Source organism: Dermacentor albipictus, chromosome 1, assembly GCF_038994185.2.
Source record: "Dermacentor albipictus isolate Rhodes 1998 colony chromosome 1, USDA_Dalb.pri_finalv2, whole genome shotgun sequence".
NCBI lineage: Eukaryota > Metazoa > Arthropoda > Arachnida > Ixodida > Ixodidae > Dermacentor > Dermacentor albipictus.
The window spans coordinates 341507415-341533578 of record NC_091821.1 but is presented as its reverse complement, the minus strand read 5'-3'; the positions used below and the strand labels follow the sequence as shown (position 1 = coordinate 341533578).

At 48.5% G+C, this 26164-nt stretch overlaps 1 protein-coding gene across 1 annotated transcript; it reads right to left on the bottom strand.

The window, feature by feature from the left end:
• Positions 1-393: 393 nt before the first annotated feature.
• Positions 394-24197, bottom strand: LOC135897343 (homeobox protein ARX-like). The gene is made up of 4 exons (XM_065425981.1): positions 23954-24197; positions 20412-20737; positions 1948-2211; positions 394-952 (listed from the first exon to the last, which is right to left on the bottom strand). The coding sequence occupies exons 1-4, from the start codon at positions 24195-24197 to the stop codon at positions 710-712; spliced, it is 1077 nt and encodes a 358-aa protein (XP_065282053.1). The 3' UTR covers positions 394-709.
• Positions 24198-26164: the final 1967 nt, after the last annotated feature.

Here is a 26164-nt window from a genome sequence, read left to right as displayed (position 1 = left end):
GCCTTAATCTCTGCTTGGTTGTGTTTAACAATCACTTGATGTCTCCTTTGAAGGGGGACACGGTGTGTGGGCATAAACTGTGCAAGGACAGGACGACAGTTTAAAGACACAGCACGAGTGCCGTCCGATGTGCCCTTGACCTGTTGTTCCCACCTTGCGCTACTTCTTTGCCAACAGCAGCAGTGCTTTCGTTCGCTACTCGGGACTCGTAATGTTACCGTTGAAGCAGAAGTATAGGATCATCTCGAACACAAGCCCAAATGTGCGCAAGACAACACGCATGTCATTCACGCACGACTGGCAAGTTACTTCACTTCAACCTTGTTAGAATAAGCGAGATTGTGTTCTGTATCAGTGATGGTTGCCCCAAAGTCATCGGGCACAACAAGTTCGTTCATAAATAGGCTCGTTATGTACTTAAGTCCGAACGAAACAACGACGTATAGAAATATTTCGAGATTAAAGAACATCCGGGAGATGCCGAAGAAAATGCGATCGCAGTAACACTGTGGTACTTCCTTGTGTTGCTCGAGCCTCGTAATGCCGCCGTATAAGTCGCTTTCTTAAACCTTCGAAGCGAATATCGAGTCCGTGGGTCGACTATGCACACACGTCATCCGCGCACACTGTGATGTCACGCCAACCTCGGGGGACACGGCGACAGGATGAACCGGCGGATACCACTAGGCGGGAGCACTGGAAGACGCAGTCAAGACGGCTCGGTCCGGTCTGCAGCGGGCGAGGCAGACTTCGGGGACCCCGAGCCCGCCCTTCTGGCGGCGTGTTCGCGCGCCTTGACCCTGAGGAGGTCGAGGCCAGGCGACGACGTGGGCGGCGCTGCTGACGGCGGCGACGCCTGCAGCCTGGCGTGCGCTGTCGTCTTCTTGGAGCCGAGGTCCAGAACAGAGGTCGAAGGGCACGGCGGGGCCGGCAGCAGGGCGGGCAGCATGTACTGCGATAAGTTAAGAGATAGAATGCATGCGGTACTAGTTTAATAGTGCCAGTCAACGTTTGTGAAATTTCTGGCATCTTTCACCGGTCGTTTTGAAGCACTCGGGCAATTGCACAAAGGTTGTGCAAGGTGCTGCGACAAATCCTAATAACTATATTTCCTTATTACTATTGCTGCAGCCATGGGCATTATGGCAATAGTTATTCTAGTTCATAAATCAGTTCAAATTTGATCATCATCTGCGATGCATATTCAGGGACTTGTAGAGGAGCAATAAAAGGAGAAAATACGCAAATATTATCGGTCCACGTTTCATTCAGCGTTGTTGTTTCATGTGCACACTGCGATGCTGGCGCACGAACGCATAAACTGAAAACAATGACTTGCGTTCGCGATGTGACATGGGTGCGTGCGAAACCTATAGTTGGCGAATGCCAATTGCGCGTTTCTTCAAATAAACTTTGGCATTCTGTTATAACACGAAAGGTAAGTGACGGAAGATGCTCCTATACCAGTGCCAAAGGAAACTTACACTTCCATTTCAATGAGTGTGAAGCTCCGAGAGAGATATAGGAAGAGTGAAGACAAGAAAAGTGAGGGAAATTAACCAGATACTATAACATCCGGTTTGATACGCCATACGAAGGTAAAGACGGTAGCAGAAAATGAAAACGGGAATGCAAAACACGCGCAAGAAAGAAAGTAACAAAGAGACAACAAGCGATATATGCGTTCACAAAGATTCGTTGACCGCGGGAATTACAATGTTTCCACAGCCCACTGGCGCTACAGCAGGGGTCATGCTGATGCTCTCTCTCGTTGATGCCAAAACGTTAGTAGTCCAACGCTTTATCACTTGTTCTACCGCCATCCTTTAGCGTAACGGCAAGAGAGGGACACTCGAATTGATAACGTTACCTGCCATGCGGACCATGCGCACAACGTACATGACAACGTCAGAGATATTCGTGCAGAGGTGAAGGAGCGCCACTGACCCCGTACAGCTTGGGCCAGGCGGGCGCAACCAGAGAAGGGGCGCCCCAGAAGGGCTCGGCGACCCCGTAGGGCCCCGCGGCGAACAGCTCGGCCCGGGCGGCGCTCATGCCGCACGCAGCTTGCAGGAAGGGACCCAGGCTGCGGTCGGACGCCGCCGAAGACGCGACGCCGCAGGACGAAGAGGCCCCCATCGGGGGCGGACTGTCCCGGCATATTGCCTTCTCTCGCTTGCGCCACTTGGCGCGCCGGTTCTGGAACCACACCTGCGTCGCGAGAAGGGACATATTGTTAATGTGTGAGAGAGAAAACAAAGAAACGGAACGGCCCGAATGGAGGCTAATCAAGTTCCATCTTGAACTGTTACGAATAAAGGGAAAATTTTCCCTTTATTCATTACTTCTCTCCACCTTGCGGGTTTCCGCCGAACTACGTCAAATTGAATTGTTACGCTACACCGGGAGAGGGAGAAGCAGGCGGATGAGGAAGGAGGAAACCGGGAAGCGAAGGGATAACAAGTGATGCGCGCACACATAGAGCAGCGCTCACCGCGCAATCAAAGGCGGCCGCAGTAGCCCCAATCCCTTTCTCTATGGTAGCCCCGTCGTCTTCAGAAAGTGCAGCAGTACTTCCGTGGCTCTTTGCCCGGCGGATGGTCAAGTCCATGGTTATAACTGCGCCTTCATCGCGCCTTCGACTTCAGTGTGGTTTATCTCGATGCGTGGCAACATTAGCGCGTCGCTTGCGGCTGGGCATCTCTTTTAACGAACGCCTACTCTGTCCGCATCGTCGTCATGATGGACAGTGCCTCGGGCGGCATTTGTGATTGCGGTGAGACCGTAGTACTTATCGTCGGCCACTGTCCTTCTTTCGATAATGGAATACAGACTTTGTGAGCCGCTTTAAACCCACCGGACGACAGAGCATCCACAAAAGAAAATAATGTTAGTGAAAGGCTCGTGTCTATGTTCCCGCACCAGCAGGGGAGGGAGAGAGAGAGAGAAAGGAAATGGAAAAGGCATGCAGAGATGTTAACCAGAAAAGCGTATGGTTCACTACCTTACACTGGGGGAAGAGAACAGGGGAACCGGATGAAGAGAGAGACAGAGCAAGGAAAGACGTACGCGCTCTATGCGTGAATGCACGTGGAGAACTCCACGCAGTCAAAGGCGCTAACACAGGTCAGTCGCACTCAGAAGGCGCAAAAGCGCCTTCACTGCCTTCTGGCCCAATTAAGGATGGGAAAGGCGTTCAAGTAGCGTGTATAGATGGACAGTATAAACATTCGTGCGGACGTCTCAATGCATCGGACATTGACTGTCTTTGTAAATCGAATCGAGAACTGTGACATATTAAGCACCACAACAAGGCGAGGAGCTTTAAAGAATAAGTACTGCCATCTCAGACATACCGTGAATAGCAAGTCTGTGCCATGCTGCGCGGTTTTGTCAAAGACATCAGTGGACCTAGACAGCTACTTTCTACGGCTCGGAGAAAGAGGCTCACTCAAATTAAAACATTAAAGGTCGCGCCTGATGGCGCTGAAGTCAGGAACGAGTATATGTAATTTTCTTGACCACTTTGGCTCAATAATTTATTTATTCTTTGTCTTCGACTTAATAAAGAAGATTTCAAACAGACAAGTTAAAAAACATAAAGCTTTGCAGCTGCTTCATTCAATTCATTTATTTGTTCCATAAATAAGTACTTCATCAATGTATTTATTTTTTTAGGTTCTTTCATCGCTGGCCGTCATATAAGAAGTGAGCGAAATGGAAATTGGTGCACAAAGCTGCATTTTTAAGCATACACACACGTACCAACGAGTATATAAGTGAATTCGCACTTGAAGCGATGACAAATGCAGTACAGAAGCAATACGATGCCTTCAGCTGTTTACCATGTCTCGGTGTTGAAGCCAGTGTGATAACTACCCCGTAGTCATTCATAACGACCATCATTATCACTGACACACATGTCGTCAAACCAGGTGTACATGTAACATACCGCGAAGCAATAAGTCAAGCTCTCGGAACCTGGTATGGATGCGTCCATGACGGGCTCATTTGCTTTTCGACGCGAAAGCATCAAATGACCCACTGAGCTAAAAAGCCGGCGTCTGTAGCAGCGAAACGGCAACTGAATTGTCATTGGTTGAGACGGCACGTCACGAGCGCGCCTCGAGGGAGCAGAATGGGAGAGAGGGCGGAAGGGAGGGGGATCTCGGAAGACGGCCCGCATTCCGTATCTCCCTTTCTCTCACCCCCACTGGGCTTAGCAGCTGCGCGCGCCTGCCGGCCCTGGTGGCCGCTGCTGCAGTCCCGGCCTCTCGTTGCGCAGGTACGTCTCGCCGTACTACATGTATCATAAAGCTATGCTCGCTGCAATCGACCCCAGCCGCCGCCACTAGCCTTAGTAATGTTTACCAGCCCCACCGAGGCCATTGCGATGCGAAGACTACACACCTGAGCTCTACCCATCCTACGATGAAGGCATTGTGGCCACTGAAGAAGACATCGTGAGTTTGACTCTCCCCTTGGACATTAGCGAACGCATTGCGTGAAAATAAATGCACTTGATTTCTCAGCAATCTCGTCCAATTGAGCCCGGCCTACAGCCAACATGCTAGCGTAGCATGGAGGGATCTGGGACATAAAGTATGTCGTATACAGTGCATAAGCTTGTCGCGTCACAAACTGTCAGTAAAGCAAGTAAGAACTTTGTGCTCCGTCCGTCCGTCCGTCCATCCATCTGTCTGTCTGTCTGTCTGTCTGTCTGTCTGTCTGTCTGTCTGTCTGTCTGTCTGTCTGTCTGTCTGTCTGTCTGTCTGTCTGTCTGTCTGTCTGTCTGTCTGTCTATGTCTGTCTGTCTATGTCTGTCTGTCTGTCTGTCTGTCTGTCTGTCTGTCTGTCTGTCTGTCTGTCTGTCTGTCTGTCTGTCTGTCTGTCTGTCTGTCTGTCTGTCTGTCTGTCTGTCTGTCTGTCTGTCTGTCTGTCTGTCTGTCTGTCTGTCTGTCTGTCTGTCTGTCTGTCTGTCTGTCTGTCTGTCTGTCTGTCTGTCTGTCTGTCTGTCTGGAGTGTATACGCCAAGAACCAGATGCCACTATCTCTGTCGCTTCCTTGTCCTTGGTTTCTTTGAACTTGGTGTCAAGTCCGCTTGGCCTTGGTGGCCAAGGAGGTGGCGATGACGGACGTGATTTGCGTAATAGACTCTGCGGAGGTTGTTGATGCACGATGGCGGCGGGAGCGTCATCGGGGCGTCGTTTTATAATAACGTCGGCAGCTTCTCGGTGAATTGAGTGCTCCCTCACCATCTGCTTCAACATGGTCACTTCTTTCTGAATGACGGGGCACTTTTTTGGAAGACGCATCATGGGATCCGAGACACTTAGGACACTTCGGAGCGGTGACATTGCAGTTTAGGAACAGAGGGAGCACACCGTCGCGTTTGTGCACATTCTGATCACGCGTACAAGCTTCGTGCATTTCTTGCATTACAGTGCTCTCGGAATGAAGCGACGAACTATATGGCAAAAATAGCCAACCTTGACGTGTGACGGAAGTGATTCACTATTGATTATAACCTTCACACAAAGCGACTTGCCGATGCGGGAAACATGCGTGATAACATATCCCTCTGTAAATGGCTTAATAAGTATCAGCAAACCCGCATTAGATATGGCCTCGTCGATATCGTAGATAACACCACTGGCGGACCTCCTCGCTGGAACATAGGAGGAACATAAGAGCCGACTTGTATACCACCGAAGCGGGGCTCAAGGACTATAATGACATCGCATATTCCACATCCATTGCAAGGATCTCCTGGAGGGTGTTGATTCTGGCGTCCTTTACTTCGTTTGGAACCGGTGCCTCGAGGTGCATAGATACTCTTTGCCTGTTGAGGTGTCTCATATTTCTCGTGAAGCACTAGAAGGATAGGATGGTGAATGGCTCAGGAGTCCGCGGAGCCCTCATACAGTTGACCTACTCGAACGGGATAACATGGTGAGGATTATTCTATTTGTCCTGCGGCTCAGCATAACCTCGAAGTCGCTGTCGAAAGATCTATTGCTGACATCCGAGCAGATCATGGTGTCCTCGCTGTCAGCGCTGCTATCGTTGCTGTTCCGCCCACATGCATGGAGGCTGCCGCCGTGGACGCTGCTGCGTCAGAGGACGCGCGGGGGCTGCCCGTCCATAATAGACAGGCTGGTGATTGTTTCTTGAAGCGAAATCCGAAAAATAAATGCGGAATAACGGAAACTGGGAAACAGAACCTTTTGGGCTGGTTTGTTTGTTCTTCAAATTTATTCTGTAGGTAAACGTTTGCAGGCGTGTGAATATACGCGGACGCCTTGCATCTTGATGTAACGTTTCCAACATTCCCGCTTTGAGAAAACATGTTTACTGTCTTCTGTTAGTTTGTTATCTAAGACTTAAACTATATAACTGTAAAGTTAGTCGTAAATCTACGAACTTCTCCATCTTCCATCACTCAGGGAAAGTGAACCACATGTTCTAAAGCGACAAGCATTTTAGTTATCACGGAGACATTAAATTTCTTTGCAAATGTGGCATATAATCTAGGCGAATGTCAGAAAGCACCTATACTAAGAGGTGAACTTTCGTCTGCCATGTGGGAGAAGGCAAGAAAGGAAGGTCACATGCTGACGCTGTTTTAGCAAAGGAAAGGAGCCTCTGTCCACGAAGGGCAGGTCTCTTCTTCGCACCACACAATAATTACTCTTATTTCGGCTACTATTAGTAAATTCTTTTGAAAAGTTCTTAAAATGTAACGCCCCTTGGACGACGTTTTACAACTTATACAGCGCCACTATATAGTTGCCGATGGAACCCTGGTGAGCTTCTCTCTGCACCCAAACCCGGTTTGAGTGATTTTGTGCGTGATAGAGAAGTGCGACGGCTTCGAGCGATGAAACGGTCCGCCACGCTACCAATTCGCTCATTCTTGTAACTCAATCGCTTGGTTCTGAAAATCTAGAATTCGTCAGTCGTCACCCGGCAGTGCCATTAGAAACTAGCAAATAGCGCAAAAGCCGGAACAGGATGTACATCAGTGACATACTATCAGTCGTCGCACGGAACGAGCAATCGACCAAATCTTGATAGGTGCAAAAAAAAAGAAAAAAATGTTAAAGTATGGGGTTTTACGTGCCAAAACCACTTTCTAATTATGAAGCACACCGTTGAGGGGGACACCGGAAATTTCGACCACCTGTGGTTCTTTAACGTGCACCTAAATCTAAGTACACGGGTATTTTCGCATTTTGCCCCCATCGAAAAGCGGCCGCCGTGACCGGGATTCAATCCCGCGACCTCGTGCTTAGCAGCCAAACACCATAGCCTCTAAGCAACCACTGCGGGTAAGAAAGAAAGAAAGAAAGAAAGAAAGAAAGAAAGAAAGAAAGAAAGAAAGAAAGAAAGAAAGAAAGAAAGAAAGAAAGAAAGAAAGAAAGAAAGAAAGAAAGAAAGAAAGAAAGAAAGAAAGAAAGAAAGAAAGAACTACCGCAAGACTTTCAGAAATATTTTATGTTGCTCTGCAGGGCGTTCCGCAACAATGACACTTCGTCGTCGCCGCCGGGAGTATACCATATTTGATGAAACCGGTCGTAATAAGTGAAGACTCGGCGGCGAACGATAAGCAAAATGCCTCTTTCAAATTTCATAAGTACACCGGAGGCCTCACGGATGTACCGAAAACATCAAAATAAAGAAAGAAAATGTGCAGATCCAACGCGCATGTTGAAATCTATGAGAAGCGAAGTTTTAGTAACGCTTCACGTAGCTTAGCTCACATAGCTTCAAGCTTTAGTGAAGCGGTTAATTAGATTATTTACAGCTAACGGCGATGCGTCAAATTTTGTTCACTTGCGTCCTATGCAACCTGCAATTTCATGCACTGTTTACGTTCATCCACCCCAACTTTATTCTCATGAAATGTTCATGCACTGCAGCGTACGCAAGCTATGTTCACACAGTGTCAGACGTCTATACGCGGCGATGGTGACGAGAACGAAGGTTATGTATCGTGCTTGTCGAGAGAATAATGGTGACGATAGGTGCACGCTCAGAAAAGTACGACACGTGTCAAGCAACCTTTAAGGATTCAGTGGCTCTTGCGTCACAGTGACACATATCCGTTCCACAGGATTGGCCAAGGAAAGGCACACCCAGTGGTGCATTCCGAATGGCTAAATCAAAAAACTTAAATTAAATCAACGACTCGGTTATAAATTGACCCACCTGCTTTATTTAGGCGACAAATACGACGACGGGAGTTTTAGCAGGATCCGTCTTAGTGCTCATCCCTTACTGCTTCTAGTAATTCTCGCGTGATGAGGACATTTCATTCATTGGTACCTGCTTACTTGAGAAGCGTGCGTTTGATTTGGGTGCCTGGCCATAAAGGACTAATCTAATGAAATTGCAGACTCTCTAGCCAAGGCATCGATAAGTGGCCCGATTCTTCCTTGCTGCCCTTTTACTGCTTATGTTACTGCAGCTAGATTTCGCAGGAGTATCATTATACAGTCAGTATCAGGCTCCGCAGTTACTAACTCTGCGGATTACGGACATCTCCTGCACCCTTGGGACAGAGATTTTTGCCGAACACGGAAAATTGAAGTGTCTATCACGAAGCTGCGCTGCCGTATACCTGCATTGAACTTCTACCTCCACAGGTCTGGTCTGGTCCCCTCACCATTATGCTCATTCTGTGGCGAAGCGGAGACAATCGACCATTTCTTGTTGTCTTGCAGACGTTTTTCTATTATAAGAAAACGACTAGTCGAAATCCCGCTTCGCTCTATTGGTCTAACTTTATCAGTGCCTGTGATCCTGTCTTTTGGAGCCTCCATTGTTGGGTTCAGCAACAGAAATGTTTGCTTGGCGATCCAAAATTACCTCATTGAAACCAATCGATTTCCATGTTAGATTGATCGTTCTCCCTCCCAACCATAGCTTTCTTTTTATTTCTTATCTTTTATTGATTATTATTGTTATTATTATTACTATCTTATACCCGGTTTTCATCTGATTATTTCCTTCTTTCTCCAAACACAAAACGTTTACTTTTAAACTCACACGCCCAAATTGTTAACTCCCTTGTTATCATTATTATTTTTAGGCACCTAATTAAACCGCCCGATTCTTGGCCAATCCCCCACTGTGGGTATGTGCCACGGCCACTAAGGACAACAACAACAACAACAACAACAACTTAGTGTAGAAAGATCCGAAGACGACAAGTACAGCGTTACATTTAATCATCTTTTAATTCTGTCACCCGCTTCTTGGCCAATCCCCGTGCGCGCGCGCGCGCGTGTGTGTGTGTGTGTGTGTGTGTGTGTGTGTGTGTGTGTGTGTGTGTGTGTGTGTGTGTGTGTGTGTGTGTGTGTGTGTGTGTGTGTGTGTGTGTGTGTGTGTGTGTCCACAGTTATATCCGCCGAGATACTGAGCGACCAAGCCAGCATCCACGCCAAACACCAAAGACAGGCGGGAAGGAAATGAAAGATTCGCTTTAAAGAAGCACCCAGTTCTTGCCGCACTCCGTGTCTGCCCATAAAACGCTCTTCGCGCTGCGACTTCTTACGCTGCCGAAGAGCAACTATAATCTAAAGCGAACTCGTGTTCAGAAAGTATTTAAAAAGTTCAGTATTTAATATCACCATGGAGGGAGCTAATACATAGCATCTTGAGACAAATCTCATTCTTCAGCAGCAAAGAAACGAGGGGTAATTTTTAGAAATATGGAAAAATACAAAGACCTCGTTTATCGACAATCCATTTTGAACGCCAATATCAAGCAGTGTATACAAGCAAAAACGACGAGAACGAGTGAAATTCTCATTCTCTGCAATGTGTCTGTAAGCCTTAAAGTACGCAAAAGCAATGTGTACCTCTTCAAAAAAATGATAAAAGATAAAAATAAGGCAATCACTCAGCCCCCCCCCCCCCCCCCACCGCAATCTATTGAAAAGGAAAAGAAACGATGCCCTCCTGTCGATCAAGTGTTTGGAAAAGACGATTTGCGCGCAAAATGAATCAATTATGCCAGATTCCTACCTAATCTTCGCGAAACGGAAAAGTAACAAAAAAATTTTGTCGGGGCACCGCGCCGTTATTAAACGTAAATTCTATTCGCGCCAAGAGGGAGCGCTCTCGGCAAAGATTTTATGGTCGCCATGTTTAATAAAACGAGCCCGCCTTTCAGAGGCTGCACGGCAAGTTCATCTTATTAATAAAACAATCCCGTTACTGGGCTTTCATTTTCTCGACATCATGTTTCTCTCTCCCTTTCTCTCTTTCTTTTATTTCCTATTCTGTCTTCTCTCAAAATCTTCAGCACGGCAGCCTCGACGAACGAGCCGCAGAAATTTCCTCTTCGCGCCAGTTAATCACCAGAAACAAGGCTCGAGTACATCGGGCTGACGGTAAAGATAAAATGAGACAGCCAGCGACGAAGAGAAAGAAAGCAGCGGAGCAGAGCCGCTAAAGCATGAAGAAGGCTAACCGAAAGTGAGAGGGATAACACAAACAGAACCATGACGCCTCCATCGATTAAAGACGGCTTCTAGCTACGCAAAGAGAAGCTGCAGAGACAAAGGCAACAAGGTAACCCTTGTTGCCGAAAAAGAAACTATATAGATGATGCAGAAAACGACCCAAGACATCGCAGAAACAAAAGGCTAAATGGTGGGCACGTTTGCTGAAGAAGAAAAAAAGAGGGGATTGTGGAGTTGGACGGCGCCAGACGAACGAAAGCTCCAGAAGACAAAAGCAGACGATAAAAGCAGAAGACAAAAGAGCAGACGACACTCGCCTGCTTGGGGGGCGGGCCGGACGCTCCGCTCGAACAAGGCAAAGTGCCGCCGAGGTAACGCAGCAGCGCCCCGAGACAACGTTATTGCAGCCGAATAGCCACTTAGTGCTTTCAGCGCCCTCCGTCTCTCCCGCGCACGCCTCGAAAAGACGTTAACTAATCGCCATTTGCCCCGGGTGTCTCGCTTAATAAGAGGCCGGTACACCCCCAGAGCCCTCGCTTCTTTTCTCTGATGAAGGACGCAAATTAAGTGTTCATAACCAGCGCGCACACCACCGTGATTTCTGTTCTTTTCTTCTGGAAGCAGTTACTTTTCTATTTAATTCGGGGTCTCTGCTGGGCGTGTTTGTACAGTGCTCGGCATAGAGCTTCACGGCGGGACGTTTCTGAGGGAGAGCACGCAGGGACGATGGGAAGCGGGGGAGGGAAAAAGGGAAGCAGCAAAACGGAGATGAGCGCGGCTAGATAAGTGCTATATATTGAATACAGCGTCGCCCGCCTGCTTCTCCTCCTCATCTGCTGAACGCGTAATGTAGACTGGACCAGCAATACGTAGCAAGGGGCGTGCACAGTTGATGAGTTTACAAAAAATGGCGCGCGCTACGCTTCCGACATCCGACGCCCAAGCTGGGGCAGAAAGAAAGACGTATACCGCTTATTACGCGGTTGCCGAGGGATCTATGAAACAAGCGCCGCTGTCTTTTATGCCACGCTGTACAGTGATAATTCTTGAGGTGGGTCAATAGGTGACGCTATCCGCCATCACCCTTTCCCTCCCACACTCCTCTTGGGAAATAACATGAGGGAAAAAAGCTGCTGTGGACGTGTGGACGCCGTGGCTTAGCATGTGAAGCTGCTGGCGCCCTAATTTAGTTTGGCCGCTAAGCAAGTCCGCTCAAAATGAGTTTTTGAGAGGTGAGAGAGTCAAGTGAAGGGGAGAAAGAGGCGGGACTTGGGAGAGAAAAAAAACGAAGCAATGACACAGTTGCGGTGCGTCGAGTGCCACAGCGTCCTCGCAGGCGTTGACAAGATGAGCGAAGGTGAAAGGCGAGGGTTCGCGGAGAGGGTGCGAAATGGGTGTTAAAAGGCGAGTTCGGTCATGGGAGACCTGCGCGGCGGAGAAGGGGAAGCGCTAGTCGGGCACGCTTTTCTCTGCGACGGCTGCGCGTGCATTAGCGCCGCGCTTCCGGGCGTGACGTCATTTCCGGCCAGGTCAAATACGAGACGCCGCTGGAGTCGGTCGATGATGACGGGCTGCCGGAAAAGGGCCTTATTGCGAATGTCCCAACGCGGGCGGGCGAGCTCCCGTTGAAGAGAGAGCAAGGGGCGCCCTGTTTGCTTTGCCGCGCGCTCCCAGGGAAAAAACGCGTTTACGAGTCGTCCGTGCCTCGCGCACGCTGGCCTGCGCAGCAGTGATTTCATTAGCCAATCAGAAGGGGCGTGAAAGCACCCTCTTCCCTTTCCCGGGTGCAGCGGTGCTTCTCTGCAGCCGTCGAGGTGCGAAAATACTTCGCGCCCAACGCCACTTTGCCGGCAACGTCACTGTAAGTGCCGCTGCCTAACCAACAAAGGCCTTCTGCTCGCTAAAAAAATCACGCAGCACTGTCTCCTGATGCTGCCGATGTTGGCGCTCTTAGTCCTTGATTCGCTCGTGAGCTATCGGCAGGGACGCGGCCCTAGCATAAAGGGACTGTAAATCAGGCTAGGTTAGCGCAGTTCGCTCTTATTAGGATGGATTATTATCACATGGCTTATTATCGGATGGCTTATTAGCGTATGGTTTATTAGCGGACGTAAAGTGCCTTTTTATTTCTAATTTGTTTTTTGATTTATTATTATTCTTATTCGAATCTCAACCGCGGCATGACGATATTACTGCGTAACGTGGAGGGAAGGAAGGGGCCGGGTTTGGGAGGGGGAAGGGCGTTTTAACGCGATAGCGTTAAGGAGCTCGTGTCGCAGAAAAGCCGGTGTCGTCGGCGTCGGGTGTCGGCGTCGGCGGCGTTGACCGTGAGCGATAAATCACGGCAGGCGCTTCATAAATAAAAAGCAACTTCCAATATTTTGTGTTAACTTCGTGTACTTTGCTTCATTTTATTTAACATGTTGGGCTGTGTCTGTGTTACAATGCCAAATAATATTTTCTTTTGATTTGTACGCAGCAAGCCATATAGGGTGTCCCAGCTAACTTTAGCCGATGTGTTCAACGAAAAAAAAAAGAAATATTTTAAAAACATGGTGCACGGTACGATTTTAAGACCTAGGATGTTCGGGTGTCAGTCCTCTGACAATCGAACATCATAAATCATATATGTATCTTGCACCGTCTTCTCCTACTTATTTCTTTTTTTTTCGTTTAGCAGCTTCGCTAACGTAAGCTGGGACATGCGGTATAGCGTCAGTCAGACGTCACCGCAGCCGGTTGAGTAGAGGTTGGCGCGGAAATTTCTTGGTGACGCTGCTACCTTGCTGCTGCGTGTGTATATTTACGGCCATATTCACGAAGTGACCTGCGTGCTACTTGAGAAAAAGTATTCCAGTCTCGATTATCTTTATTAGTTTATATTCAGTTAAACTTCGAAGTTTTGAAGTGAAGCCTCCCATGCCACTCTACTTCTGACGCTTGCAACTTACATCAATATCATCGAGGGAAAACGGGAGGGGGGGGGCGTACTGTACTTTGTGGAATTGACACGTGAAAAGCGCGCGCCCGAGCCTCCCCATTAAACTATTTCGGTACTATCCCTGGAAGGTAACCAGAACATGAATATCCCTACATATGACCTATATGGCATTTTATCGCTATCGAGGAAACAAAAGAACCTTATGTCGGCTGTAGCCATTTCGCCTAGCAGCAAGTCATATGACCTATACGTGCTTAAGTCCTGATCGAGAAACCGGTGCGCAACGCTCTCCAGTGATTTGTAGCTTTAGCCGCGTCATAGGAATTTGCTGAAGCTCGTAAATCAATCAGTTGCTCGAGTAAATCATAGCTAATGCCCAACACGTTGTTGCGTCTCAACGCCACAAAGGTGTTCACTGAACGTTTGCCACGCGTCGAACCACCGCACCTCCTATCTAGACGACAACGCAGCGTGGACACTGATGTTTGAAAGGCGCTCACCCCACCATTACCCGGAAACCTCAGCAAAGGATATAAAGGAGAGCACCACGACAACTAATTGAGAGGCGCAGTTAATTAAACGTTTGCGACGAGTCAAATCACCACAAATTCCTCATCACTTATCAGCCGTCAAGACAGCGTGTAAACCGGCTGTTGCAGGGTTCCACGAAAGGCCCTCACCCCACCCTTTACCTGGCAGCCTGAGGGAAGAAGAAAGGGGGGAGGGGGGGGAGGGCTACAACGAACGGACCAGGTGTCGCCGGGTGATTTCTTTCTTCCACAATTTTCAAACCAGGGGCCCTATAACGTAAAAGTATTCCAAAGTGCTTTTATTCCAATCTCCTGAGGTCAAATTTGCGTAACCACCGACGCAAGCATCGGGCGGTCACCCGCAGGGTTGTCTCAACAAACAAATCAAACGCTCTCCTCGTTCATAGGAGGTCACTTTTGTTTGCTTGAAAAACGAATAACATTGCCTACACTAAGCGGCTTGTCTTATCTAATTGGCTCACAAGAAGCGAGGAGCACACTCAAGTGGAGAGGGATTCGATGGGGCCGAGCCACTGCACTGAAAATCGATAACCGGTCGAAGAGGGTGGTGCCGGAGTCTGCGATTGGTCCGCTTTCCCTTACTTAGCTTGCGGTGGCTTGTCGACAATCACGGCGGCATGCAACGGAAGCTTAAGAATCACGCTAAAACGGATCCTCAGCAAAGAATAGTTGGCAGAACGAGGTCGTAAACGTGCCGAAAGTGCTCGAAAACGTTACACGGCCACGCAAAAAGTTTTATTACACGCAAATAAACTCATGCTATCCGGCAGGTGCGAGTAGCCACTGCCTGAGCGATCGGCGGCAGCCATCTTTTGTTCCTTTAGGAACGGGAAGCCTGCGGCTATTCAGAAGAAAATTCAGTTTTGTTCGGCATATTAATGCATCTTTAACGTGCACACGTAACAATGATGCGGTGAGTTTTTGCGGTTTTGTGACGTCGCGTGACTGAAGTGGGTGCAGCCCGAAAACTCTTGACCAATAGCCGAAAGCTAAAGGCGAAAAGGCGTCGTATCAGTAATAATTTTTTTATTTTGTTCGGACAATTCATGTGTAATCAGTGTGTGCACGTCATATAAGATGGGGAGTTATCGCGGTTTTCGTGACGTCACGTGACAGACAGGAGAAGTGGGAGGGGGGGGGGTGAGGGTCCAAGAAAGTTTTTGACCAATCGCGGCAGGTTGATTGCAGAATTGGAATAGAAAAGTTTGGACTAGTTTTACGTTATAGTCCCCCAATTTCTTCGATGGGGAGTTACTGCGGCTTATTGCGAGCATGGGCGTAGTATCGTAACGGTGTCGACGATGGTGAGTTGCTTCTGGGCAGCCTTCAGATTCCCTAGTCGACTCGCCTAGGGAAGACGATGGTATTAAAAAGAGATACTTTTCGAGAGTCGGGACAGAGGGTCCTGAAGTGAACTGAGACGTTTAGCTCGCTCCTGCATGGAGTGGGCTTCCGTGCTGGAACCATGTAGCTAAGCTAAATAAACCCTTTTTCCTTCATTTTCTACAACCTGACGAAGTAGTCGATGGGCTTGGCGGATTCCATGCCCTGAACGCCACCCTAGTCGCAACAACGAGTGACAGCGGCCTGAAGACAGGCCCGTTGTTGTAACGAGTGTCGTGTCCTTGGCGATTGTGCCTGGTGATTATGATTTGCAGATGGCGTTGACGGCCGTGCAATATGACGCGCACGAGCTCGAACGCTCAGAATGGCTGAGCTCGGTATACAAACGTGTTTGAAAATACACGCAGCAACCGATATTGAGAAATTAAACACAGCCAAACGACTTTATAACGAAGTTCTTCGGATCACTGAAATCCTTCATCATACAGATGACTTCCTTCTCGAGGTCGCGCACTGTACCGCTCACAATATAGCAGCCTGAACACATTTAACAGAAGAAAACATTTAGTTAACTTGAATTCAAGGAGAAACTTAGCGAAAGAGGTCGCTGTTTTTTTCTTGTTCACACTTTCTTTGCACAATTTGCGACTACAGCCGACCTCATTGCGCCGACGTTCACGGCGTACTCCTCGGCGAAACGCGCAAGTTACGCCAGGTGAACCTGCAGATCGTCATCGTCGAATACAGCTATCACCTTCCTTGTCGTCAAAATGCCACGTTTTTTCCCCTCTGAACAAAGTCTTTTGCAGCTATGCCAGGCGCTGTCTTGAGGTTTACCTATGTAGCATGCTTGTGCTATAAAATATGCATTCAAGTTGTCTTCGCACGCTGGAGAGCCTTCAGGACCAAGCACTGCAAACATGCCTATAGGCCAGCCGCGGTGCTCATCGACCTCCAGCACCACAGAGGAATCGCCGACTTGTCCAACTGAAGTTTACATCTCTCGTGAGCCTTTTCGAGTTTACCTTCGACTTCTAACCCGACTCAAACGCGGTCGGTCGTCAGTTACGAGAACATCATCACGTCATCGTCAACTGCGGCATATTCATCAGTCGCCATACGCAGTGCTGTGTTGCAACAAGCAGTGCATGAGTTGAGCGATTCCTCAAACAGCACAGCAGGACTGTAACACTCGCCGATGCCGGCACGCTGGTCAAGTGCCTTTAGCGCTAGTACAGAGCATAACAAGTGGCGTCGGCGCAAGTCAGGGATGCACCACTATGCGATGTTCTTTGTAAAGCAACAAATCAGCAGACAGGGCTCCTATATTTATTCGTTGTACCGGCAAATTTATTATGGTGGTCTTTGTAGAGACGTTCACAGTACACAAGAAAAATAGAAAATCGGTCGGGACGTAATCAGTCCTTCTTTATACAGGTCTTTTCGTTGTAGAGGCGTTCGTTGTAGATGCGTTGAATTTATGCTGCTTTTTAACCTCTTTTATTCTCTTCAGCGTTTAGCGTACACAAAAGATGAAGCGCAACTAGTCTTTGACAAGTTCGGCGTTTACCTCGAACATGACAAGCACTCAGAAAGAACAGACAACCTACTACAAAAAGAAGTATGTGATTATTTATTTTCTTGATTTACGTATTTGTATTGTGACAATATTTCGTGGCTCATTATAAAACTTGGAATACGCTGCACTGTGGACCATTATCAACTTGCAGACAATCTTGCGAGGGAAAGAACGACAGAAATAATCAAATTATTGCGATAGCACTTTCATCCATCTACATAGCGATCGTTCGATTACTAAAGTAAGCAGAATAAATGACATCCTCCGTATAGCCGTCGCATTCCCTTTTCCATTTACTCCAGCTAAAAAAAAATTCACCGACATTTACGATACTGCCTATTGCGAAATTTGAGCGCAGCTCTATACGTGTTTTCATTTCGCGATATATATTGGCTGGCGTGGACAATCTGTCTCGGGTGGCGCGTTCCAAATGAAGCGAAGTGCGGTGCGACTGCCTCGCTAATCGGGAGACCGCGAGAGGCAGCGCGTGGATGACGCGTGGGCGCGATCCACAGCAGCCGCCGCAGACAGACCTCCGCTCATGCAGCGCTTTGGTGAAAAGAGGACGCGCACAACTCTGGCGCCAGCTCGTAGCCGTCGTCGCCGCAGAGTCCGTCTAGCGCAGCGCCACGCTTTTCTTCTCATGCTTTCGCCATACCCTCCTTTTCCGCTTTTCTCCTCGCGCCCTCTTCGCTATTACCGTCTTTCATCTCCCGCTGCGCTCCGCGTTCGCTCGCATCCTTCGCTGTGCTCGTTCGCTTGGTTACGAGGTAGGACGCCGACGCTCGCCGCAGGAACGGGCAGTGGCGTAGCTAGGTCGTCTGGCACCCGGGGCCCGCAGGTCTTCTGTCACCCCCCTCTCCGGGTGTAGCTGGCGGAAAGAGGGGTGCCTTCAGACGTATATGACAACCCCCCCCCCCTCACTGCCCCCTTGCACCCGGGGCCGACGGCCCCCCGGTCCCCCCTGTTGCTACGCCACTGGGAACGGGTGCCTAAGACCTGCGCTCTAAGATTCAACACTAGATTCCCATAATACGCTTGTCTATTAGTACATTCAACTGGTCGCTTAAATTTCGACCGCTCTCGCGGTACGGTTCGCGTTCCGCTGATCGAAATCGAAAGCTCGGAATATATTCGCTCGATTCATTCAGGGCGCCACGCTCTGTATCGGAGCGCTCGGAGGTGTTCTCACTTTCCAATTGGGAGCGCGACCGAGATCTGGCACTATTTCAATCACGTCGCTCCTCCGATTACTATACGGGAGCTGCTGTGAACGCTAGGCTCCAGCGTGCTTTGTCTCCAATGGTGAGAGGCCTCCGCATCGCTACAAACCGATTCAGAGAGCAATATATACGGACCAGTTGAACGTACTTACACACTGAGAGAAACTGCATCTTCGAGGGTCGATTGCATGTCGAAACGCCCTTTTTTTCACCCTTAAGTTCATCGAGATTTCTGGAAATGGGTGCATTTCTTAGCAGAACACCTTTAGAGCACCCTTTCATTATTTACATGGTGCTAAAAGAGTGCCTTGTGCGGCACATATACCTTGCAGAATTTAAGGGTACTCATGCATTTTTAACATTTCAAGCAAGTAAAAAGTGTCTATTTCCCAGCGGTTTCCGTCAATCATTATTCGAGCGCGGCTTATTGGGGGCGAGCTGCACCACTGGAAATGCTGGCGCTGCCGTCGGCGTGACGTGGCATGAGGGATCACGAGGACACAGCGGCCGCGTCGGCTGTTCAGAAGCGCTGAAGCAAGCTGAAAACGAATGTTAAACCTGCGCATAAGTTCTGAATAAATGAGAAGGTTTTCCCACTTCGGTTGTCTATATACTCGACAACACTTGAACGCACTATAATAGGTCGTGGCTGCCTTTGAAGGCGTCCAAAATGGTAGGCTACTGCTCGGTGTCGCAGTGCCGGACGCATGCAATGGAGCCCGGTGTCGGCTTTAATTCACACGTACCTGCGGGACAAGAAGCCCACCGCCCCCTTGCGCCACCAAGCTCTTGCTACTATACTGCCTAATGTACTACCTAGGTTTAAAAAAAGGAAAACAAAATCCATGACGAATTACTTCCACCAATCTTATAATCGCCTCTTACTAATCACTATTGCGGACATGTTCACTTTCCCCCTGCTCTCGCTGAATCCAAGTACTTCAAGGAGGCCACTGGTTCCTAAATCGACCGCTGGGCAGACGCCTTCACATTCTACTAAAACATGCTCCATCGTTTCCCTAGCTTTACCGCAGCAATCACATGCTTCTTCTTCCTTCTTATATGTCGCTTTATAGGTACGTGTTCTAAGGAATCCCGATCTCGCTTCGGAAAGTATTGAGCTTCCCTTTGAGTTATCATAAATTGTTTCTTTTCTGATTTCGTTTTTTCGTCTTAAGTAGTTACTCATGGCAGGTTTCTTTTCCAAATGTAAGTCCTGGAACCATTACACCTTTCGACGTACCCCGGGGCACCTCGTACCTATTGTATCCCCATAGCGCTCTGTGTTTCTTTATGGTTGCATTTCTCTTCCCCTTTACTGTTATTGTGTTTGTGTGTGTGTGTGTGTGTGTGTGTGTGTGTGGGTGTGTGTGGCTGTCTAACGTCGCTTGTAGTGGAGGTGCTTGTCTAACGTTGTCTAACGTCAGCTGGACTGGTGGTACTTGTCTAAAGTCGGTTGACCTTGTCTCCCTTCGGCGCCAGTTTCGCTGTGCACCACTTTCCCATGGTGAAATGAAGGCGGCTGGTTTTCTTTTCTTTCGCTTCGAGATCAGCAGATCTTCAACAAAATCTCTTATGGGACGTCTTGCGGATAAACCGTTCACTCGTCATTCTCTGTTACCAAAACGTAAGCCCAATCAGCACATTTGTCTCGCAATGCTTAAGCGACGTATACACGAGAACAAGCGACACTCCTGTGATCTGTTGGACAGCTCATCCGCCTCCTTTCACGCGCTGCGCTGAGAGTTGGCACCCATCCTGAGTGATGGGAGATTGTTCTTGACTTCCTCAATTTGCCCCAACTCGATGCAGTCGGGGCAGGTGTCTACGTCGCACTGAGGTCCCACAGGGCAAGGTTATGAGCGGATCATAAACAGCGCGCGATGCGCCGAAACTTAATTCCTAAACCTTGTTCTTCCTCTAACATTCTGAAACATGCTGCTTTCCGAGTAGAAACCTGATGGATTTTATGGCGTATTTCAAGCAGAAATCACATGCGTGTGGGACGTGCAATAGCCAGGCCATGATGTGGTAAAATTATGCCTAAACCAAGAAACGTTCTACGTTTACTATTCGAAGGACCGTACAATACAGTATTTATGGCAGGCAGGAGTCACGAGAGGCATTATTTTAGCCAGAATAAAAGCTTAACAGCACATGCCTTCCTTGAACACATCCCTATGCTGTCTCGACTTTCTTCGGAAGAAAGCTGGCAGCCGTAAGTATACAGTGGCCTACACCCACACCCCACACACACACAGGTACAACAAAAGCAAAAGACAAAATCGGGGAGCACCGTACCTGGACCCTGGCCTCACTTAGGTCCAGCCTCAGAGCCAGCTCTTCCCTGGTGAACACGTCCGGGTACTGCGTTTTCTCGAAGGCGCGCTCCAGCTGATGCAACTGGAAGGTGGTGAACGTCGTGCGGCTCCGCCGGATCTTGCGCGGCTTGCCGGACAGCCCGCCGTCTTCCGACGCTTGCTGCGGCTGCTGGTGCTGATGCAGAGATGAAGCCGGCCCCTTGTCGCCGCTGTAGTGGAGCGAAGGAGTGGCACTCTTGTCCGAGGAAGCTGCAGTGCTGCCCTTCGAACGGCCGTTCAAGGCTCCTGGGAAGTGGCCCGCAGTCTCTGGACGTAGAGAGGTACGATTGATTGATTGATTGATTGATTGATTGATTGATTGATTGATTGATTGATTGATTGATTGATTGATTGATTGATTGATTGATTGATTGATTGATTGATTGATTGACAACTCTTGTTTCCAGCTCTTGCGCAACATTTGATTGTCCTCTGAATAGGCCAAGGTGGCATGACGTACGTAGACATATTGAAGAGTCATAAAAATTTTAGAGAGCGACGTGTATGGTTAGGCAAATAAATATCATTATGTCACAACGGTGACTTTGCACGAAACACGGTAGGAATCGCCACAGCGGCATAAGACGGATGTCGCAGGAGCACTGGGAACCAGAAGAGTAACATGTATTTCTGTGGCGGCGATCATATAGACTTCTGAGAAGCCTTCAGTACTGACCGGTGCATGACTGCAAATCCACCACAAAGCGCGCTTACATAAGAAAAGCAAAAAAAAAAGCGACGACAAGGACGTAACAAGAGCAAATATATTATTGGCTACTTGGAATTCTTTTTTTACCTGGACCCAGGTGTGAAGTAGGATAATCAAAATATGTATGTGATCAAAACATCTAAAGATGAAAGGTAAAAACAAATCAAAACATAACGAAACGTTCTGCGTGATCCCAATCTCGATGACACTATAGCTAACCTGTTGTTTTCGAAAGAAGATAGAAGCATTGAAAGGTCCCAGTACGTGAATGCCGGTCACGGCGAGCCCGCTAGTGCAATCTGTCCCGAATGCACGAATGGCTTCCGTGGCATTCGAAGGTGGCGCCACATACAAATAATAACATAAAGCTTGCTTACTGAATACGCAGTGCTCTCACGTCCCCATAACGGGACTCGATGCAGTGGAAAAGCAGATTCTTTCTTCTGGTTAAACTAACTGCATTTCTCCTTTCCTTCGCGTCTGTCTACGCTCCCCCGCCCCTCCTCTCTCGCTCACTTCGAGGCTGTGAGCGCCAATGATTTCTATTATTCTAATGATGTTACTATAGACGGCGGTATAAAATGAGGTTCCTTCCGCGCACGTACCAATGACGGTGGTCCCTGCAGCTTGGGGCCCACGCGCATGCGACCAAAATGGTATTCGTACATACGACCTTGAGCAAGACGAGAGCGAACTTCGAAGCCGATTTCACGCAACGATTACACACCTGCATTCAAGCATCACGTGTGAATATGCGTCAAGTACAGCTCTCCAGAGAAACGTTTAGTTTCATCAAACACCTGTAGGTTCGGTGCACATGTTACACAGCCGTTGACTCTTGGCTGCACATTTGTATATACGTTCCTTGTCGCATTACTTACGGGCATGCATACGCATTCCTCCTGTTCAGCATCTGCCAATATCCTCGACATCCAACTGGCAGGATGTAAGGGATGTAACATTCGGCAGTGCTTGCATCCGATTACAAAGGTCGGCCGTATACGCACCTCGTCCACCCTTTGATTCATTTGCGGTACAGGAGGAAGGCTTTTTCTCACCGCTAGCATTTCTATCAATGATCCTGTAGCCTTATTAAATTAGGGGGTTTTACGTGCCAAAACCACTTTCTGATTATGAGGCATGCCGTAGTGGAGGACTCCGGAAATTTCGACCACCTGGGGTTCTTTAACGTGCACCGAAATATAAGTACACGGGTGTCTTGGCATTTTACCCCCATCGAAATGCGGCCGCCGTGGCCGGGATTTGATCCCGCGACCTTGTGCTCAGCAGCCTGACACCATAGCCACTGAGCAACCAAACTGCTGTGATTCACGAAGTTTACAATACGATGCAGCAATTACATTCACATGGCTAATATCATTATGTACTGCTTTTGCACTGGCAACTAAGTTTATTTATTTGAAATAACGTCTGTGTATTGCTTACCCACATTTAAGTGTTTGTCCATGCCACTTCTCAGCTCTCTACCTCTCTCTCTTTATGTATTTTTCAATGCCCCCCCCCCCCCACCTCCGGCTCCCTAAAAATTGAGTGACCCACACGGAAACTCTGTCGAGTTATCAAAATATATTGGAACGTCTACAAATGCGGGTAGATCAGACTGACAGATTGCCCTTAATATTATGCCTCATAAGCGATCTCGGTGACCGCTGCAGACAGCAAACTTCCGGAGTGAAGAAAGTCCGCTTGATTTCCGTTAACCACTCCCCACTGTCTTGCATGATCGAAAACGCGTCGCGTAAATTTAGTATCAAAGGAAGAAAGCCGCTATACCGCGTCACCTTTAGGACTTTTCTTGAATATAAAGTGCTAATAACCGATCAAACAGCAAGTGAAGTACTCCCAAGCATGAACATAGCGGACCCATATAATACATCGAAGTTTTCATTTATGAACCCATAACAATTGACAGCAAGAATCCATGCAACTGCAACTACCGTCACGCGATGTGAATTCTCAGGCAACTCTCTCCTAATAGGAACATGCATTTCGTTATTATTTTGGCTTCTTGTATACGGTCCATCTTTGCCAGCAGTACACGGCTGAATGCTGCACGATCAGGTAGTTGCGCGCGGATGTGCATGTTCGCCTGTTATCACGAATGCTTGAAATTGAAAGGCAGTGATCATACGAATGGGTGTCAGATCTCATCGTTACAAAAAGCATGATTTTCGTGGCTAAGAGAAATGAAATAATGAATCGCCGTCGAAAAAATATTTGCTTCCACTCGAGTCTAACAGCAGAAACGATTGTAATGACATGTTTTTGAAAAGTGTCAAGTGTACGCTGCTCCGCAATTTTGTTCGAAACAATGACGTTCTTGATTACCTCTACCCTGACTTATGATTGCGTTTGCGTGCAGTGTAAAGAAAGGAACGAACTCATTTCTTGCGTTTTTTTCTTCTTCTTTCGCTACCCTAAGGGAGACAGAATCGAAGGTACGAGCCGAAAAGGTTGCATAGACAAGCACAGCAACAAGCGAAACAGCAGATTAAGCTAATATTTGCTAGGTACGAGACGGGGACACGTAATAGAGACCGACTACACTCAAGTCCTGCAGAAAAACCTTCGTGAACGTTGGTGAAGGAATGAAACGGAAAGTTATAGGACAAGTGCACAATATGTCAACTCTAGCAGTGAAACGGCTCAGCACTGAGGATAACATTACGTAAAGTATCAAAGATCGGGCCTAAAAAAGAAGGACCATGCGACTGTGGACGGAGGCGCAAGGGTGAGTGCTCGCGTGCACGCACCTATCCTAGCCGACGGATGCTGGGCGACGCTGAAGTCGAGCACGGAGGAGGCCACGGACGACGGCGTGGTGGCCGCATGCGCCGCCGCTCCGGCAAGCAGCCTCTCGATGCTGTACAGCGAGAAGCGGGCAGGCTTGTGCGAAGCCACCGAGGCGGCTGGCACCGTCGAAGACTGCTGCAGAGGCGGCGGGCTGCAACCTTCCGCCGCCGCGGGGGCCAACGACAACGGCTGCGACTGCTGCATCCTCCGCGCGCCGCTCGCACGCACACGCACCGGCTCCGACGATCACGACGCGTTTGCAGCCGAGTCCCGCGGCTCCCCCATCTTTAGGGAGGAGGGGGTCGGCTGAGGGGGGGGGTTGCGATCCCGCCACGCGCGCGCAAGAAAAATACGAGGGGCTGGAGGTAGAGGAGGGGCGGGGAAGGGGCCGGGCTGGCCGCAAGAACAGCGAGGAGGCAGCTAGCGCCGCCACGCAAGCCGTCTCGGAACTAGAATAGAGGAGTCTTGCCTGCCTTTCCCGATGCATCCGCCGTCGCCCCCCCGACCCGCTCCTCTCCTCCCTCCGTATTTCCCTCGCGCTATGAAACTCCCGCCCGCGGCTTGCCGAACGCGCGCACGTGCTCGTGGAAAGTGCGCACCGCCCTTCGCTGGGATGCGCTGCGGAGAGCTTGCTCCTTGATGCCTTGCCCTCCACTTCGTCTGTTTTGTTTTCTCTTTCCTTTTCCTTTTTTTCTTATCATTCCCTTTTTTTACATTCTGTATTTTTCTCTCGACGGGGAGTGGATACCTGCGTATGCGGTGAGAATGTCTGCAGGTGCGAAAACGGAAGTTGGTGGTCTTGAGTAGGTCTTTTGGGTTCAGTGGAGAGATTTGCGGCGCAAAAAAAAAGGCGCATGCCCGGATTATTTATGTGCCTAGTCGAAAAAAATAACTTAATATTCTCGACATGTTCTTGATACAAAAAAAAGGAAGCAGGGAGCAAGTCGTCTGACGAAAACAATCCCAATTGAGTTTATGACTATTAGACTTCCTTCTGTACGCACATCTCTTGCAACTCCTACTTCATTGAATAAACTGATAGCGATTCTGGTGCAACTAAGTCAGTCTCACCATTCGTTGTACAATCTATGGGAAGGGAAAATCGCACTTTCTGCAGTTTGGAAATTCACTTGGTATTGAACAAAGGGAAGTTCTGATACCAGGCACTTTGCAGTAAGTAACCACTGACCTTCTATTAGAACATATGTGCTCGATTTAGATCTCCTGAACAGTTTGTCCAACGCCAGTTGCTGCGGCATAAACCATTAAAGGAAAGTTCCCTGCTATCCTGCATGTAAGTAAAGGAAACTACAGCGTCGCTTAGATTACAGTAACACAAATTAGGCCTGTTTGTGTCGAAAACGCGCACTTACGTTTTTGACAAACATTCCACGTGTCGACTAGACATAGCCAAGGAGACCTCTCCTCCTTGATGATGTCTTTTACTGAGCATTAACCTTCTCTGTGTAGTTTACAATATACATCCCTTATTCAGTTCGCATGGCAGTACACGCATTCAGACCATATTCAAACATTCCTTCACGCTTTTCTCTTGGTCTATAGCTTTAGCTAAAACTTTCATTTGTCTTAACTGCAATTACCTTTTTTCTCCTTACTTGGGACGCAAGTTCATCCTATCCTTTCGTCAGTTGATGCGTTTTTTCTAATAGCAAGTTTGGCAGAGGTATTTATATACGGTTAGCTCACACTTTACAAAGCTGTTTAAATTGCGGAAAGTTGTACGCGTATGTATACAAAACATTCGCAGATCATGAGCGCTCAGAAAACACGACTGTATACAGTAAAAAGACAGGCCAGCTCTCTCGGCAATTAGTGGCTGGTACCCGCACCAAACACCACGATGTCGACGTCGACCTGCATGAAGTGAATGCATCTAACGGCGCATCAGAAAGTCTTTGCCCTGTTCTTTTTTTTTTCAGCCAAATTACAGCTGTAAATGCGAAGTCAACATATTCATTCCCAGCGGTGAACCTTTCTTGGACCGGCCCGGCCTTAGCTGCCGGTAGCTCCGCGGCATGGTGCTGGAAGTCAGTTAATGATGATGGAGGTTATCCTCCCCGATAATGCGAGGCCATATGTGGCAATCAAAAGCGCCGACAAGCTCTGGTCATTTCACTGGGAGCGCCTGGACTACTCCCCATACAATCCGG

What these genes read in the sequence shown, in the direction of transcription:
- LOC135897343 (XM_065425981.1), bottom strand. Translation starts at nt 24,197, where the DNA reads ATGCAGCAGTCGCAGCCGTTGTCGTTGGCCCCCGCGGCGGCGGAAGGT. An exon ending in GCATCCGTCGGCTAGGATAG is followed by an intron (nt 20,738 to 23,953) that starts GTGCGTGCACGC and finishes CTCTACGTCCAG; the next exon opens with AGACTGCGGGCCACTTCCCA. An exon ending in CCTGGCCCAAGCTGTACGGG is followed by an intron (nt 953 to 1,947) that starts GTCAGTGGCGCT and finishes AACTTATCGCAG; the next exon opens with TACATGCTGCCCGCCCTGCT.